This window comes from Eucyclogobius newberryi, unplaced genomic scaffold (assembly GCF_026437365.1).
Source record: "Eucyclogobius newberryi isolate DKJ021-1_F unplaced genomic scaffold, fEucNew1.0.hap1 SCAF_77, whole genome shotgun sequence".
NCBI lineage: Eukaryota > Metazoa > Chordata > Actinopteri > Gobiiformes > Gobiidae > Eucyclogobius > Eucyclogobius newberryi.
In genome coordinates, this window is record NW_027316467.1 from 252,138 (window position 1) to 270,000 (window position 17,863).

The following is a 17,863-nucleotide window of genomic DNA, read 5'->3' on the forward strand; positions in this document are numbered from 1 at the left end:
AGAGAACAATGACCCCCCACCCACCTGGAGAGAACAATGACCCCCCACCCACCTGGAGAGAACAATGACCCCCCACCCACCTGGAGAGAACAAGGACCCTCCACCCACCTGGAGAGAACAATGACCCCCCACCCACCTGGAGAGAACAATGACCCCCCACCCACCTGGAGAGAACAATGACCCCCCACCCACCTGGAGAGAACAATGACCCCCCACCCACCTGCAGAGAACAAGGACCCTCCACCCACCTGGAGAGAACAAGGACCCTCCACCCACCTGGAGAGAACAATGACCCCCCACCCACCTGGAGAGAACAATGACCCCCCACCCACCTGGAGAGAACAAGGACCCCCCACCCACCTGGAGAGAACAATGACCTCCACCCACCTGGAGAGAACAAGGACCCTCCACCCACCTGGAGAGAACAAGGACCCTCCACCCACCTGGAGAGAACAATGACCCCCACCCACCTGGAGAGAACAAGGACCCTCTGCCCATTTGGAGTGGTAAAAGTACTTTCACTTTGTCTGTATTGTGCCTATCGTCCAATCAGAACGCAGATGGTACGACTCGATGTGAGTCAGTTCAAACGAGGCTAAACACAGTAGCTGAGTGTAGGACTGAGGTGAGCGTTAAAAACACAGAGGAGATGCTGGAACAGAGCGTTTTGAGTTTATTTGGTCAAATTTCATCCTTTTCTGACCAAAGTGAGAAACAGAACGAAGACTTTTTTCAGGAATGATGTTTTTATTGGTCCTAAAACGACTTCATGAAACAAAAGAAGTTGAAATGATGAGAAAGTGACAAATGCATCAAAGTGTGAAATATGAGTTCATGACGCGGCGTTAACCAGCTTCACAATCAGAATAAATATAAATATCGAGGACGTTCAGTGTTCGACAAAAAACAGGGAATTTAACACTTTTCAGAGCTCGACCTTTGACCCGGCTCCGCCCATTTTTCACCCTGAAACGGCCCAAATGTGAGACGTTTTGGCCTCAGTGTCTGAAATGAGGCCAAAACAGATCTGACCCGTTCCAGAGCGAGACCGCCTCCACGACCTTCACGACCTCCACCACCTCCACCACCTTCACGACCTCCACGACCTTCACGACCTCCACCACCTCCACGACCTCCACCACCTCAACGACCACCACCTCCACGACCTTCACGACCTCCACCACCTCCACGACCTTCACGACCTCCACGACCTTCACGACCTCCACGACCTCCACCACCTCAACGACCACCACCTCCACGACCTCCACCACCTCCACGACCTTCACGACCTCCACCACCTCCACGACCTTCACGACCTCCACCACCTCCACGACCACCACCTCAACGACCACCACCTCCACGACCTTCACGACCTCCACCACCTCCACGACCTTCACGACCTCCACCACCTCCACGACCTCCACCACCTCAACGACCACCACCTCCACGACCTTCACGACCTCCACCACCTCCACGACCTTCACGACCTCCACCACCTCCACGACCTTCACGACCTCCACCACCTCAACGACCACCACCTCCACGACCTTCACGACCTCCACCACCTCAACGACCACCACCTCCACGACCTTCACGACCTCCACCACCTCAACGACCACCACCTCCACGACCTTCACGACCTCCACCACCTCAACGACCACCACCTCCACGACCTTCACGACCTCCACCACCTCAACGACCACCACCTCCACGACCTTCACGACCTCCACCACCTCAACGACCACCACCTCCACGACCTTCACGACCTCCACCACCTCAACGACCACCACCTCCACGACCTTCACGACCTCCACCACCTCAACGACCACCACCTCCACGACCTTCACGACCTCCACGACCTTCACGACCTCCACCACCTCTGCGGCCTCGGCAGCTGGAGCCTCTAGACGAGTTTCTTGGCCTCGAAGAAGCTCTTGAGATGTTTCATCTGCCAGATCCCAGTGAGGAGGAGGATGAGCGTCTGAGCGATGGACCACCACAGGACCCTCTGATTGGTGCTCTCGCTGGTCATCCTGAAGCGCTCCTCCCGGTACTGAGGGGAGAGAGCGGCTTTAGAGCGGCTTGAGAGGCCAGAGAGCGGCTTTAGAGAGGCCAGAGAGCGGCTTTAGAGAGGCCAGAGAGCGGCTTTAGAGAGGCCAGAGAGCGGCTTTAGAGCGGCTTTAGAGAGGCCAGAGAGCGGCTTTAGAGCGGCTTTAGAGAGGCCAGAGAGCGGCTTTAGAGAGGCCAGAGAGCGGCTTTAGAGAGGCCAGAGAGCGGCTTTAGAGCGGCTTTAGAGAGGCCAGAGAGCGGCTTTAGAGAGGCCAGAGAGCGGCTTTAGAGCGGCTTTAGAGAGGCCAGAGAGCGGCTTTAGAGAGGCCAGAGAGCGGCTTTAGAGAGGCCAGAGAGCGGCTTTAGAGCGGCCAGAGAGCGGCTTTAGAGCGGCCAGAGAGCGGCTTTAGAGCGGCCAGAGAGCGGCTTTAGAGAGGCCAGAGAGCGGCTTTAGAGCGGCTTTAGAGAGGCCAGAGAGCGGCTTTAGAGAGGCCAGAGAGCGGCTTTAGAGCGGCTTTAGAGAGGCCAGAGAGCGGCTTTAGAGAGGCCAGAGAGCGGCTTTAGAGAGGCCAGAGAGCGGCTTTAGAGCGGCCAGAGAGCGGCTTTAGAGAGGCTTTAGAGAGGCCAGAGAGCGGCTTTAGAGAGGCCAGAGAGCGGCTTTAGAGAGGCCAGAGAGCGGCTTTAGAGCGGCTTTAGAGAGGCCAGAGAGCGGCTTTAGAGAGGCCAGAGAGCGGCTTTAGAGAGGCCAGAGAGCGGCTTTAGAGCGGCTTTAGAGAGGCCAGAGAGCGGCTTTAGAGAGGCCAGAGAGCGGCTTTAGAGCGGCTTTAGAGAGGCCAGAGAGCGGCTTTAGAGCGGCCAGAGAGCGGCTTTAGAGCGGCCAGAGAGCGGCTTTAGAGAGGCCAGAGAGCGGCTTTAGAGCGGCTTTAGAGAGGCCAGAGAGCGGCTTTAGAGAGGCCAGAGAGCGGCTTTAGAGAGGCCAGAGAGCGGCTTTAGAGCGGCCAGAGAGCGGCTTTAGAGAGGCTTTAGAGAGGCCAGAGAGCGGCTTTAGAGAGGCCAGAGAGCGGCTTTAGAGAGGCCAGAGAGCGGCTTTAGAGAGGCCAGAGAGCGGCTTTAGAGCGGCTTTAGAGAGGCCAGAGAGCGGCTTTAGAGAGGCCAGAGAGCGGCTTTAGAGAGGCCAGAGAGCGGCTTTAGAGAGGCTTTAGAGAGGCCAGAGAGCGGCTTTAGAGAGGCCAGAGAGCGGCTTTAGAGAGGCCAGAGAGCGGCTTTAGAGCGGCTTTAGGGAGGCTTTAGAGAGCGGCTTTAGAGAGGCCAGAGAGCGGCTTTAGAGCGGCCAGAGAGCGGCTTTAGAGAGGCCAGAGAGCGGCTTTAGAGAGGCCAGAGAGCGGCTTTAGGGAGGCTTTAGAGAGGCCAGGGAGTGGCTTTAGAGAGGCAAGAGAGCGGCTTTAGAGAGGCCAGAGAGCGGCTTTAGAGAGGCCAGAGAGCGGCTTTAGAGAGGCCAGAGAGCGGCTTTAGAGCGGCTTTAGGGAGGCTTTAGAGAGCGGCTTTAGAGAGGCCAGAGAGCGGCTTTAGAGCGGCCAGAGAGCGGCTTTAGAGAGGCCAGAGAGCGGCTTTAGAGAGGCCAGAGAGCGGCTTTAGAGCGGCTTTAGAGAGGCCAGAGAGCGGCTTTAGAGCGGCTTTAGAGAGGCCAGAGAGCGGCTTTAGAGAGGCCAGAGAGCGGCTTTAGAGAGGCCAGAGAGCGGCTTTAGAGCGGCTTTAGAGAGGCCAGAGAGCGGCTTTAGAGAGGCCAGAGAGCGGCTTTAGAGCGGCTTTAGAGAGGCCAGAGAGCGGCTTTAGAGAGGCCAGAGAGCGGCTTTAGAGCGGCTTTAGAGAGGCCAGAGAGCGGCTTTAGAGAGGCCAGAGAGCGGCTTTAGAGAGGCCAGAGAGCGGCTTTAGAGCGGCCAGAGAGCGGCTTTAGAGCGGCCAGAGAGCGGCTTTAGAGAGGCCAGAGAGCGGCTTTAGAGCGGCTTTAGAGAGGCCAGAGAGCGGCTTTAGAGAGGCCAGAGAGCGGCTTTAGAGAGGCCAGAGAGCGGCTTTAGAGCGGCCAGAGAGCGGCTTTAGAGAGGCCAGAGAGCGGCTTTAGAGAGGCCAGAGAGCGGCTTTAGAGAGGCCAGAGAGCGGCTTTAGAGAGGCCAGAGAGCGGCTTTAGAGCGGCTTTAGAGAGGCCAGAGAGCGGCTTTAGAGAGGCCAGAGAGCGGCTTTAGAGCGGCTTTAGAGAGGCCAGAGAGCGGCTTTAGAGAGGCTTTAGAGAGGCCAGAGAGCGGCTTTAGAGAGGCCAGAGAGCGGCTTTAGAGAGGCCAGAGAGCGGCTTTAGAGCGGCTTTAGGGAGGCTTTAGAGAGGCCAGGGAGTGGCTTTAGAGAGGCAAGAGAGCGGCTTTAGAGAGGCCAGAGAGCGGCTTTAGAGAGGCCAGAGAGCGGCTTTAGAGCGGCTTTAGGGAGGCTTTAGAGAGCGGCTTTAGAGAGGCCAGAGAGCGGTTTTAGAGCGGCCAGAGAGCGGCTTTAGAGAGGCCAGAGAGCAGCTTTAGAGCGGCTTTAGAGAGGCCAGAGAGCGGCTTTAGAGCGGCTTTAGAGAGGCCAGAGAGCAGCTTTAGAGAGGCCAGAGAGCGGCTTTAGAGCGGCCAGAGAGCGGCTTTAGAGAGGCCAGAGAGCAGCTTTAGAGCGGCTTTAGAGAGGCCAGAGAGCGGCTTTAGAGCGGCCAGAGAGCGGCTTTAGAGAGGCCAGAGAGCGGCTTTAGAGCGGCTTTAGGGAGGCCAGAGAGCGGCTTTAGAGCGGCTTTAGAGCGGCTTTAGGGAGGCTTAAAGAGCCATGGTGCAGGTGGATCTAGTCTCTGACCCTCTGGTAGTTCTGCTCCTTCTGGATCTGCTCCACTTGGTCCAGGAGCTGTCTCACTCGCAGCTGCAGCTCCGTCAGTTTGTCTTTGGCCGCGATCTCAGGGTAATTATTGGTGTGTTCGCCCACCTGAATGTCCAGATGCACTCTCTGCACCCAAAAGACACATGCAACAGAGTCAAGGACACATAATGTCCTCATGTCACGACAGAGACGGGACAGAGAGACAGAGGGACGGGACAGAGAGACAGAGGGACGGGACAGAGGGACAGGACAGAGAGACAGGACAGAGAGACAGAGGGACGGGACAGAGAGACAGAGGGACGGGACAGAGGGACGGGACAGAGGGACAGGACAGAGAGACAGGACAGAGAGACAGAGGGACGGGACAGAGAGAAAGAGGGACGGGACAGAGGGACAGGACAGAGAGACAGAGGGACGGGACAGAGGGACAGGACAGAGAGACAGAGGGACGGGACAGAGGGACAGGACAGAGAGACAGAGGGACGGGACAGAGAGACAGAGGGACGGGACAGAGGGACAGGACAGAGAGACAGGACAGAGAGACAGAGGGACGGGACAGAGAGAAAGAGGGACGGGACAGAGGGACGGGACAGAGAGACAGAGGGACGGGACAGAGAGACAGAGGGACGGGACAGAGGGACAGGACAGAGAGACAGAGGGACGGGACAGAGGGACAGGACAGAGAGACAGAGGGACGGGACAGAGAGACAGAGGGACGGGACAGAGGGACAGGACAGAGAGACAGAGGGACGGGACAGAGAGACAGAGGGACGGGACAGAGGGACAGGACAGAGAGACAGAGGGACGGGACAGACATTCAGGACGTACCAGTTTTCCTCCGGCGAACAGCGCCATCTTGGTGGAGTTGGAGTGAAGACAGATCTGATGTTCTCCAGGAGTGTGAGACGTGAAGGTGAAGCGGCCGTCTGACCCGTACTGACGGGACAGAATCATCTGAAGGAGACAGAGCGGTCACAGAGGGGTCAGGAGCTCGGTCACAGAGCGGTCACAGAGGGGTCAGGAGCTCGGTCACAGAGCGGTCACAGAGGGGTCAGGAGCTCGGTCACAGAGCGGTCACAGAGGGGTCAGGAGCTCGGTCACAGAGCGGTCACAGAGGGGTCAGAAATGTGAGAAGGTTTGACCACGTCACCCCTGCGTGTGGTGACGTGGTCAGCATAAACTCTAGAGCTACAGAAGGAAGGGCATCTGACCTTTGTGTCCGGGTCCTTTATCTCCACGTGCATCCCCAGACCTGGAGTGGACGGCAAGAAGGAGCTGGACTGTTTGTCCCAGAGCTGAGTCCTGTATTTACCTGAGGGACACACACTGTTATGGCTCTGAGCCTCATTTAGCCTTAGGCCCTGGACCAGAACCTGGACCTGGACCTGGACCGGTCCTGGTCCAGGTCCAGGTCCTGGTCCAGGTCCAGGTCCTGGTCCAGGTCCTGGTCCAGGTCCTGGTCCAGGTCCAGGTCCAGGTTCTGGTCCAGGTTCTGGTCCAGGTTCTGGTCCAGGTCTTTGTTCTTTGATAAACGTTGTGTTCTGAATGAAACCTTCTACGACTCGTTTATCGCTTCTTTAACCGTCACAAAGACAAAGACAAATATAATAATAATTAAAGCCGCAAGCGGCATCCAACGGCCCTCGCGGGCCGCTGGCCTTCCGACTCTGCGCTTTCGACTTGATAAAGATGGCGCCCTTATTGTGTGTTGAATTAAAAAAGAACTTGACAGACGGCGACACATTGGACATGGCCAATCCAGTGCAAATGAACACAAGTGTCAGTCAATTTTGCTGCGCCGCCGCACAGAGACCTTAGCACTTAGAATATAAATATGGATAACTTTTGATGCCGCGCTTGTGTAGATGATATTTCCCAAAGTAAAGCTTGATCGAGCTATTGCCCACGGAGGAGTTTGTTAAAGTGTGAAGCGTAAATTTGAACATTTCAAAGATTTGGCGTTTTCCCATTTGTGACAGTATATTTGCAGCTCCACGGCACAGAGACCGTACCACTTAAAATCAAAATATGACTAACTTTTGATGCCCCGCTTGTGTAGATGATTTTCCCCAAATATGAGCTTGATCGGGCAATCGCCCTAGGAGGAGTTTGTTAAAGTGTGAAGCGTAAAAATGTGGTGATTTTAGAGATTTCGCTGTTTTCCCATTTCTGACATATATTTGCGGGTCCGCCACACAGAGACCGTAGCACTTAAAATCAAAATATGTATAAGTTTTGATGCCCCGCTTGTGTAGATGATATTCTCCAAATATGAACTTGATCGGACAATCGCCCTAGGAGGAGTTCGTTAAAGTGTGAAGCGTAAAAATGTGGTGATTTGAGCGATTCTGCGATTTTCCCATAAGGATAACATGGGATGTTTCTGTCATCGCTACGGTTACGCCGTACAAAATATGACTTTGGCTCTCATACTTTTATGATCAGGATGGCAAATTAGAATTTTGTTCAAAATATCATGTCATTTGGAAAAACTCTATTGTTTATAGGCCACTCTGAAGGCCAAATAGTCAGAATTCTGGGAAACGTTTGCGGCTCCGTCGCACAGAGACCGTAAAAGCTATCCTTAAAATTTTGATAACTTTAGATGCCCCACTTGTCTAGAGGACGTACACCGATTTTGAGGTCGGTGGGCAAAACGCACTAGGAGGAGTTCGTTAAAGTGTGAAACATAAAAATGTGGATATTTGAGAGATTTAGCTGTTTTCCCATAGGGATAACATGGGAGGTTTCTGTCATCGCTACGACTACGCCGTAAAAAATAAGGCATTTGTCTGATTGGCTTTTTTGATCGGGATGGCAAAATAGAATTTTGGGTAAAGTTTAGACAATTTTGGTAAAACTAATTTTTGACCTTCAATGTTAATTTAAAGGTCACTCTGTAGGGGGCGCTATCGCGGCCATTTCAATTTTGTCATCATAAACTGGTCCAAACTAGAAAGTTTAACAACTGATTCAAATTTGGTCCTAATCGGACTGGTTTTGATCAAAAGGGAGCAATTTTTAGATCTGCAATATTCCAAAATAAGTTGTCCAACTTTGCGGCCGCGCCGCACACAGACCGTAAAAGGTATCTCAAAAAATTGAATAACTTTAGATGCCCCACTTGTCCAGAGGACGTACGCCGATTTTGAAGTCGGTGGGCAAAACGCCCTAGGAGGAGTTCGTCAAAGTTTGACGTGAACAAAATGGCTAACACAGCGTGTTTTCATTTTCAAAGGAAGATGGCGGGCATAGGGTAAGTCTGGAGGCGTGGCCACAGTAATATTTTTTTTTTGTCCTCACGAGAGGAATGTGTGTCCCGAATTTCGTAGCTCTACGACAAAGTTGACCTCGGGGCGTCTCCCATAGGCGCAATATATTTTGACTTTTGTCGGTGGCGCTGTCGCGCCATTTTTAAACGGAAAAAAAAATGGCCCAGAAAAAATCAAATTTTTCGCCGATTCTGAATTTTGGGCAAAGTTTGGTGAGTTTTTGAGCATGTTCAGGGGGTCAAATTAGAGCTCAAAAAGCAGAAGAACAAGAAAAATAATAATAAAAATAAATATAGCCGCAAGCGGCAATGATCGGCCCTCGCCACACCGCCGCCACGCCGCAAGAGGAGGGGGCGCTAACGCGCCCCAATTGTCCTTTTATCACGCCTACTGCTGAATCTGTGACGCTGTCACATCTTCTCCCCTTTGTTTTACCATCAAAAAGCAATTTTATTTTGAATTCTTGGCAAAATGTGCGGCTTTGCCGCACAGACACCGTGACTCTTTGAATGAAAATGTGGATAACTTTTGATGGTCCTGAAGATGAGTCTCACCAAATTTCAGGTTAATAGGGCTGACGCCCTGGGAGGAGTTTGTGAAAGTCTAAAGTGTAAACATGTTCTGGCCCCATTGGAATAACATGGGAGGTTTCGGTCATCGTTACGGCAACGCCATAACAATTATGACATGGGTCTCATTGACTTTTTTGATGGGGATGCTAAAATTGAGTTGTGTGTCAAATTTCATATAATTTCGCAAAACTAAACATTTAACCTCCATATAAAATCTGTAGGGGGCGCTGTGGCGCCAAATGAATTTATTTCACTTCAAGTAGGTTTAGGGCAAAGAGTTTAACAACTGATTCTAATTTGACGCAATTCGGACTTTATCTGCACAAACGGCAGAAATTTTAAATATGGGAGATTTCTGAAATTTTAGCTACAGTTTGCGGCTTCGCCGCACAGAGACCGTGACAGGTATCAATGTAATTTGGATAACTTTTGATGTCCCACTCCTCAGTAGCATTTTCACCAAATTTCAGCTTTTTAGGGCCAACGCCCTGGGAGGAGTTCGTAAAAGTACGACGTTTGGAAAAACTCCGAAGTCATGTTTAGCCATTTTTGAAGCAATATGGCCGACATTTGGTTCGGGGGACGGCGTTGCCGTAATAATATTTTTTACTTCTCTTGTCACCATCTACCTCTGCGCCAAATTTCATGATTCTACGATCAGATTTTTTTTGGGTCATTTCCCATCTCTCAATGCATTTTTGGTACATTTGGTGGCGCTGACGCGCCAATTTTTTTTATTTTAGAAAAGGGAAATAGCCAGAATGTAGAGAGGCACGATTTTTAGAGGTGTGCAAATTTTTGTGACTTTTCGTCAATGTTCACTGGGTGAAAAATAGGGGGGTTGGTCCCGAGAAGAAGAAGAAAGAAAGAAAGAAAGAAAGAAAGAATAATATTCCGATGCGAAAACAATGTTTCCCATTTTTCAAATATCATAAACTATACATTTTCGGAAAGCGCTCGCGCTTTCCTACCTCATGGTGTGGGTCCCTGGTCACTGACGGGTACTTTCGATAATTTTGAGTGGGCTCCGCCCACTTTGTGTTTTTGGCCCTCTATACAGTAATAATGTTCAATTTTTGCATTACATGCTTATATGCACGGAACATGCAAGAGATGGGGAACGTATTCGTGAGCTACTTAGCGCAAATGAGTGCTTTATATGGGGATGACGACCGCGAAGCGGTCGTCATCCCAATGTAAAGTGCTCGTTTAGTGCGAACTTTTGCACGGGCTTCGCCCGTTTACAACGGTAATGTTCCATTTTCCTACAACTAATTAGTATGCACGGGGCGTGCATGAGTGGAGGAGTGCGTTAGTGAGTGTTTGGAAGTGGGCGAGCGCTTCGCGCTCGATTTCGTGCGCACTACGTGCGCACTTTCGCAGCCGTGCTTCGCACGGCCTTACGAGATTAATAGGCCTCTCGCCAGCTTGTGGCGCTCGGGCCTAATAATATTTTTAGCAAAAACAATATAGCCGTTTCCACTATAACAACAAATTATACATCATTTGAAAGCTCTAAGCCTTCCCCATGCCGCCATGGGGTGGAATCATCATTACGAGCGCTTACGCGGTCGTCACTCCCTATTCCGTCGGGATGCCCCGCCCACTCCCCATAGACTTCCATTGATTTGAGCAGATACAAGCATGGCCCATGCCTGCGGCATGGATTCTCGCGTACGGGACGATGCCAGGAGGGTTTTTGGAGGAATGCAGCGCTTCGCGCTGCTGTTGTCAACAATTAGTGAATGGACTACGCCCATTCACTAATTGTTGACTATTTCTGTCATAGCAGGAGTAAGTATGCATGATCCATGCCTTCGGCATGGGCTAGTTCACTGTACTTGCCAGGGGCGACGGGGTACCAAACATGCGGGCTGCGCCCGCATGTTTGGTCAGACAGTTGCAACGCTGCCAAAGGCAGCGTTGCGGGAGCAATAGGCCCTCCGCCCTGCTGGGGCTCGGGCCTAAATATAAATATAAAGTATATAATGTGACTTTGATGGTTTGTGGGACATGATTTAAACACAAGACTTTAATCTACAAATATATCACACTTTAACTTTAAGAACGACACTGTTCATGAAGCTTCAAGAAAGTTGTGTTTTTAAATCTTATTAATGTCTTTCACTTTGAATTGTGGACGTGAATAAAACATTTCATCTGTTTAAATGTGTTTTTGTTTGTGTAAATGAAGAAATATTAAAATAACTCTAAAAAGACTTGAACTAAGAGTTTCTTCAACATGAGCAGATGGAGAAGTGGAAAAAGACTAAATATGATTCACATTTGTGCGCTGCAAAATAAACTAAACTTACTTTAGTTCAAAATATTTCTCAAACTGAGTAAGATTCAAACATTTGTTCTGTTGTTGAAGCTGAATCGAGCAGAAATGAGTCAAGATTATGTCTGTAATTAACTATAAAACCACTCAAAACGAGACAATCAACTTCCAAATGAACGTGACTCTATATGTGTTATTTTTTGCAGTGATATGGCTTTAAAACACTTTGGCATTTTAATAATCTGATTATAACGTTTAATAAAGTGTAATAACGTGGAATAATGTGTAATCATGTGTAATATTCTGATAACTTGTAATATTCTGATAACTTGTAATCATGTGTAATAATCTGATAACATGTAATATTCTGATAACATGTAATATTCTGATAATAACATGTAATATTCTGATAATGTGTAATAACGTGTAATATTCTGATAATAACGTGTAATATTCTGATAATAACGTGTAATAATGTGTAATATTCTGATAATAATGTGTAATATTCTGATAATGTGTAATAACGTGTAATATTCTGATAATGTGTAATAACGTGTAATATTCTGATAATAACGTGTAATATTCTGATAATAACGTGTAATAATGTGTAATATTCTGATAATAATGTGTAATATTCTGATAATGTGTAATAACGTGTAATATTCTGATAATGTGTAATAACGTGTAATATTCTGATAATAACGTGTAATAACGTGTAATATTCTGATAATAACGTGTAATAATGTGTAATAATCTGATAACGTGTAATAATGTGTAATATTCTGATAATAACATGTAATATTCTGATAATAATGTGTAATAACGTGTAATAATCTGATAATAACGTGTAATAATGTGTAATATTCTGATAACGTGTAATAACGTGTAATATTCTGATAATAACGTGTAATAATGTGTAATATTCTGATAATGTGTAATATTCTGATAATAACGTGTAATAACGTGTAATATTCTGATAATAACGTGTAATAATGTGTAATAATCTGATAATAATGTGTAATATTCTGATAATAACGTGTAATAATGTGTAATAATCTGATAATAATGTGTAATATTCTGATAATAACGTGTAATAACGTGTAATATTCTGATAATAATGTGTAATAACGTGTAATAATCTGATAATAACGTGTAATAATGTGTAATATTCTGATAATAACATGTAATATTCTGATAATAATGTGTAATAATGTGTAATATTCTGATAATAACGTGTAATATTCTGATAATAACGTGTAATATTCTGATAACGTGTAATATTCTGATAACGTGTAATAATGTGTAATCTGATATTAACGTGTAATAATGTGTAATATTCTGATAATAACGTGTAATATTCTGATAATAACGTGTAATAATGTGTAATATTCTGATAATAATGTGTAATATTCTGATAATAACGTGTAATGTGTAATATTCTGATAATAATGTGTAATATTCTGATAATGTGTAATAACGTGTAATATTCTGATAATGTGTAATAACGTGTAATATTCTGATAATAACGTGTAATATTCTGATAATAACGTGTAATAACGTGTAATATTCTGATAATAACGTGTAATAATGTGTAATAATCTGATAACGTGTAATAATGTGTAATATTCTGATAATAACATGTAATATTCTGATAATAATGTGTAATAACGTGTAATAATCTGATAATAACGTGTAATAATGTGTAATATTCTGATAACGTGTAATAACGTGTAATATTCTGATAATAACGTGTAATAATGTGTAATATTCTGATAATGTGTAATATTCTGATAATAACGTGTAATAACGTGTAATATTCTGATAATAACGTGTAATAATGTGTAATAATCTGATAATAATGTGTAATATTCTGATAATAACGTGTAATAATGTGTAATAATCTGATAATAATGTGTAATATTCTGATAATAACGTGTAATAACGTGTAATATTCTGATAATAATGTGTAATAACGTGTAATAATCTGATAATAACGTGTAATAATGTGTAATATTCTGATAATAACATGTAATATTCTGATAATAATGTGTAATGTGTAATATTCTGATAATAACGTGTAATATTCTGATAATAACGTGTAATATTCTGATAATAACGTGTAATATTCTGATAACGTGTAATAATGTGTAATCTGATATTAACGTGTAATAATGTGTAATATTCTGATAATAACGTGTAATATTCTGATAATAACGTGTAATAATGTGTAATATTCTGATAATAATGTGTAATATTCTGATAATAACGTGTAATAATGTGTAATATTCTGATAATAATGTGTAATATTCTGATAATGTGTAATAACGTGTAATATTCTGATAATGTGTAATAACGTGTAATATTCTGATAATAACGTGTAATATTCTGATAATAACGTGTAATAACGTGTAATATTCTGATAATAACGTGTAATAATGTGTAATAATCTGATAACGTGTAATAATGTGTAATATTCTGATAATAACATGTAATATTCTGATAATAATGTGTAATAACGTGTAATAATCTGATAATAACGTGTAATAATGTGTAATATTCTGATAACGTGTAATAACGTGTAATATTCTGATAATAACGTGTAATAATGTGTAATATTCTGATAATGTGTAATATTCTGATAATAACGTGTAATAACGTGTAATATTCTGATAATAACGTGTAATAATGTGTAATAATCTGATAATAATGTGTAATATTCTGATAATAACGTGTAATAACGTGTAATATTCTGATAATAACGTGTAATAACGTGTAATATTCTGATAATAATGTGTAATAACGTGTAATAATGTGTAATATTCTGATAATAACATGTAATATTCTGATAATAATGTGTAATAATGTGTAATATTCTGATAATAACGTGTAATATTCTGATAATAACGTGTAATATTCTGATAATAACGTGTAATATTCTGATAACGTGTAATAATGTGTAATCTGATATTAACGTGTAATAATGTGTAATATTCTGATAATAACGTGTAATATTCTGATAATAACGTGTAATAATGTGTAATATTCTGATAATAATGTGTAATATTCTGATAATAACGTGTAATAACGTGTAATATTCTGATAATAATGTGTAATATTCTGATAATAATGTGTAATATTCTGATAATAACGTGTAATATTCTGATAATAACGTGTAATAATGTGTAATAATCTGATAATGTGTAATATTCTGATAACGTGTAATAATGTGTAATATTCTGATAATAACGTGTAATAATGTGTAATATTCTGATAATAACGTGTAATAATGTGTAATAATCTGATAATGTGTAATATTCTGATAACGTGTAATAATGTGTAATATTCTGATAATAACGTGTAATAATGTGTAATATTCTGATAATAACGTGTAATAATGTAATAACGACGTGTAAATCTGGAGTTTTGGACAGTTGTGATGACATGTTAAAGGAGATATTGTGCTGTCTCTGGCTCAGACTGAAACAGCTGCTGATGCTAATGCTAATGCTAACAGCCGGCTCACCGATCACCATCGTCTCGTCCGGGATTTCCTCGATGAAGCATTTCTTCTCCGTTTCCCCGATGTGGAAGTACAAGCCGCGCGCGGGCGAAACGCACGCGAAGATGAGAATGACGAGCGACACGAACACGCGGAGCATCATTTCTGCCGCTCGTCCGCCCCAAAACACCGCGAGGAAACGTCACTGCGCATGTGCGGGACACGGCAGGGGGGTTTCCGGCTTCAGGCCCCGCGCGCTTTTCCCGCGAGTTTGACTGAAAGGCACCGGCAAATAAAGACTAATAAACTAGATTAAAAATAAAGGCTAATAGACTAGATTAAAAATTAAGACTAATAAACTAGATTAAAAAATAATAATAATAATAATAATAATGCGGATTGAAAATAAACTAGATTAAAAATAAAGACTAATAAAGTAGATTAAACATAAAGAAGATAATTAGAAATGAAGACAAATAAAGTAGACTAAAAATAAAGACTAATAAACTAGATTAAAATTAAAGAATAATTTAGTAGATTAAACAAAAAATAACAAAGTAGATTAAAAATAAAGCCTTATTAAAGGTGGTATGGACGATTTTTTTCAGCAATTTTTTTTATCATATTTCCTCGTGGCGTGGATAAATCATTAGTCCTGCCACGTATCAATCATAAAACGCACCTACCGCTCAACTGCAGCCGCGTCAGGCTCGTCCCCACGTTTCCGCGTGCCTAAGCGCATGGATCTATCATAATATAGTTCCCTCAGTGTACGGGGCAAAATGAAGACGGAGAAGGACAGTTCGAGCTGACGCAGAAGTGGACAGAAATCTACGGGAGACGAGAGATGCGATGCGCTCCGTTGTGCTAATAAACAAACGCACGTGTGTGTTGTATCAGTCCACACGGGGGAGGGCGCATGCGCACTTCGGCCTGCGTTCTCAAATCGCCGAAAAATCGTCCATACCGCCTTTAAGTAATTAAAAATTTGGGTACATATTAAGTCTATTTTTATCTTGTTTTTATAACTTATTCATTGTTCATTGTTTTGTGTTGCATTGAATCACCAGGACAAGTTCTAATGTTTTTGAATATTGTTCATCGACAATGACCTTTTCTGATTCTGAAAAATAAAGACAAAAAATGTGGATTAAAAATAAAGACTAATAAAATAGATTCAAATTCGAATTATAAAGACTAATACAATAGATTAAACATAACCCGTGATAAAGTAGAACATATAAGAGGTTTACAGCACATGCTAACACAGGATTAGCATGTTCCGTGAGCCTGACAGACTAAACCCGGGACAAAGTGCTGCGGGCTGATGACAGATCTTGACAGATCTGTACATTACTGTTGTTATCACACTTTGACTCTTTTAGCGCACGTTTTACGGTCGTTCCTCTGCGACAACGCGCCCTTCACGTGATCCGCGGGGCTTTTCGCCGTTAAACCCGCGTTTCCCGTCATGTTGTGGTTAGCTCGGACACGTTAGCCCGTCTTTGCTAGCCGTGTTCGGGTCACGTTTGGGTTCAACAAAAACGCGTCTTTCGCAGCGGCAAAAACCCCCGGGACGAGTGAACGTGTCACGGTAAGAGCCGTTTGAACCGGCGCCGCGGCGGGAAATGTCACGTTAATGCGGTTTGCGCGCGCGGGACGTCAAAGAGTGTCGTCTTGAACGCGGAACAAGCGGCTTCTTTTTGTCTATTACGTGTTTATTACATGTGTATTACGTGTTTATTACGTGTCGTGCTCCGCGGTCGTTAACGCGACGCTGTGAAAAGAACGTCCCGGGGAAAGACGCGTTTTTCCTCGTGGTTGGGCGGTGACGTCATGTGTTTTCCTGGACGTTTCCGCGCAGACTTTGGACTTTCGTTTTCACGCGTTTCGTTTGCGTCATTTTGGAACGTTTAAACTTTCATCTGTTTTAATGTTGCGTTAAAGCGATTTAGTTCTGTCCAGATGCATTTGAATCAAACACGAGTTAAAGACGTTGAGTTTTAATTGAAATATTCAGTCAGATTCAATTAATCAACTCAAACATACTCAATATGTAACAAAGTAAAGCACGGAATTCAAACGTTCCTTTTCTCATGTGTTTACTTTCATTACGTTCATACATTGGGACTAAACTACATCTTTAAATTGTTAGAGTTTTTCTTCTTCGCCCAGTGCTGCAAATAACTCATATTTTAGTCGTTATTTTTTCCACGATTATCCCTGTCGCACATTATTCACGTTTTAAACAAATACAGGAGAGAGAAGGAGAGAGAGCGTGTTTTAGAGTCTGTTCTGATCGTTTTAATAGTCGTGGAAAGGGCGTGGCAAGAGTCCGATCGATGTGAAACTGAACCCGTCACGATGTTCTCTCCGCGTGACCTTTGTTCTCTCCGCGTGACCTTTGTTCTCTCCACGTGACCTTTGTTCTCTCCGCGTGACCTTTGTTCTCTCCACGTGACCTTTGTTCTCTCCGCGTGACCTTTGTTCTCTCCGCGTGACCTTTGTTCACTCCGTACATGACCTTTGTTCACTCCGTACGTGACCTTTGTTCTCTCCGCGTGACCTTTGTTCTCTCCACGTGACCTTTGTTCTCTCCACGTGACCTTTGTTCTCTCCACGTGACCTTTGTTCTCTCCACGTGACCTTTGTTCTCTCCACGTGACCTTTGTTCTCTCCACGTGACCTTTGTTCTCTCCACGTGACCTTTGTTCTCTCCGCGTGACCTTTGTTCTCTCCACGTGACCTTTGTTCTCTCCGCGTGACCTTTGTTCTCTCCACGTGACCTTTGTTCACTCCTTACATGACCTTTGTTCACTCCGTACGTGACCTTTGTTCTCTCCGTACATGACCTTTGTTCTCTCCGTGACCTTGTGTCGTGTTCTTCTGTGGCAGCGATGGTCCAGCCGCAGCCCGACGGGCCCCTGCAGTGGGACATGTGCAGCGAGGACGGCGGCGCTCTCAGGGTCCCACCGGAACTCGCCGCCAACGAAGTGGTGACGAGGCTCCTGGGCGACAACCAACAACTCAGAGGTACAAGAGAGTCAGAGAGAGAGTCAGAGAGAGAGTCTGAGAGAGTCAGAGAGAGAGTCAGAGAGAGAGAGAGAGAGTCTGAGAGAGAGAGTCTGAGAGAGAGAGAGTCTGAGAGAGAGAGAGTCTGAGAGAGAGAGAGTCTGAGAGAGAGAGTCTGAGAGAGTCTGAGAGAGAGAGTCTGAGAGAGAGAGAGTCTGAGAGAGAGAGAGAGTCTGAGAGAGAGAGAGAGAGTCTGAGAGAGAGAGTCTGAGAGAGAGAGTCTGAGAGA

At 45.1% G+C, this 17,863-nt stretch overlaps 2 protein-coding genes across 3 annotated transcripts in view; one reads left to right on the plus strand and one right to left on the minus strand.

The window, feature by feature from the left end:
* Positions 1-1,851: 1,851 nt before the first annotated feature.
* Positions 1,852-14,760, minus strand: LOC140350636 (transmembrane emp24 domain-containing protein 4). Its single transcript, XM_072436200.1, has 5 exons — positions 14,587-14,760; positions 6,150-6,250; positions 5,767-5,892; positions 4,918-5,064; positions 1,852-2,053 (listed from the first exon to the last, which is right to left on the minus strand). Exons 1-5 carry the CDS (start codon positions 14,723-14,725, stop codon positions 1,904-1,906), a joined length of 663 nt encoding a protein of 220 aa, XP_072292301.1. The 5' UTR covers positions 14,726-14,760; the 3' UTR covers positions 1,852-1,903.
* Positions 14,761-15,947: 1,187 nt separating this feature from the next.
* LOC140350634 (NF-kappa-B essential modulator-like) overlaps positions 15,948-17,863 on the plus strand; it is a 44,193-nt gene continuing 42,277 nt past the window's right edge. The window contains exons 1-2 of one of the 2 annotated variants that reach the window (XM_072436196.1): positions 15,948-16,156; positions 17,458-17,595. In XM_072436196.1, the coding sequence (XP_072292297.1) occupies positions 17,460-17,595 (136 nt within the window). In that variant the 5' untranslated portion in view covers positions 15,948-16,156; positions 17,458-17,459. The remainder of the gene's footprint in view (positions 16,157-17,457; positions 17,596-17,863) is intronic. The other variant, XM_072436197.1, reaches the window with a different exon arrangement.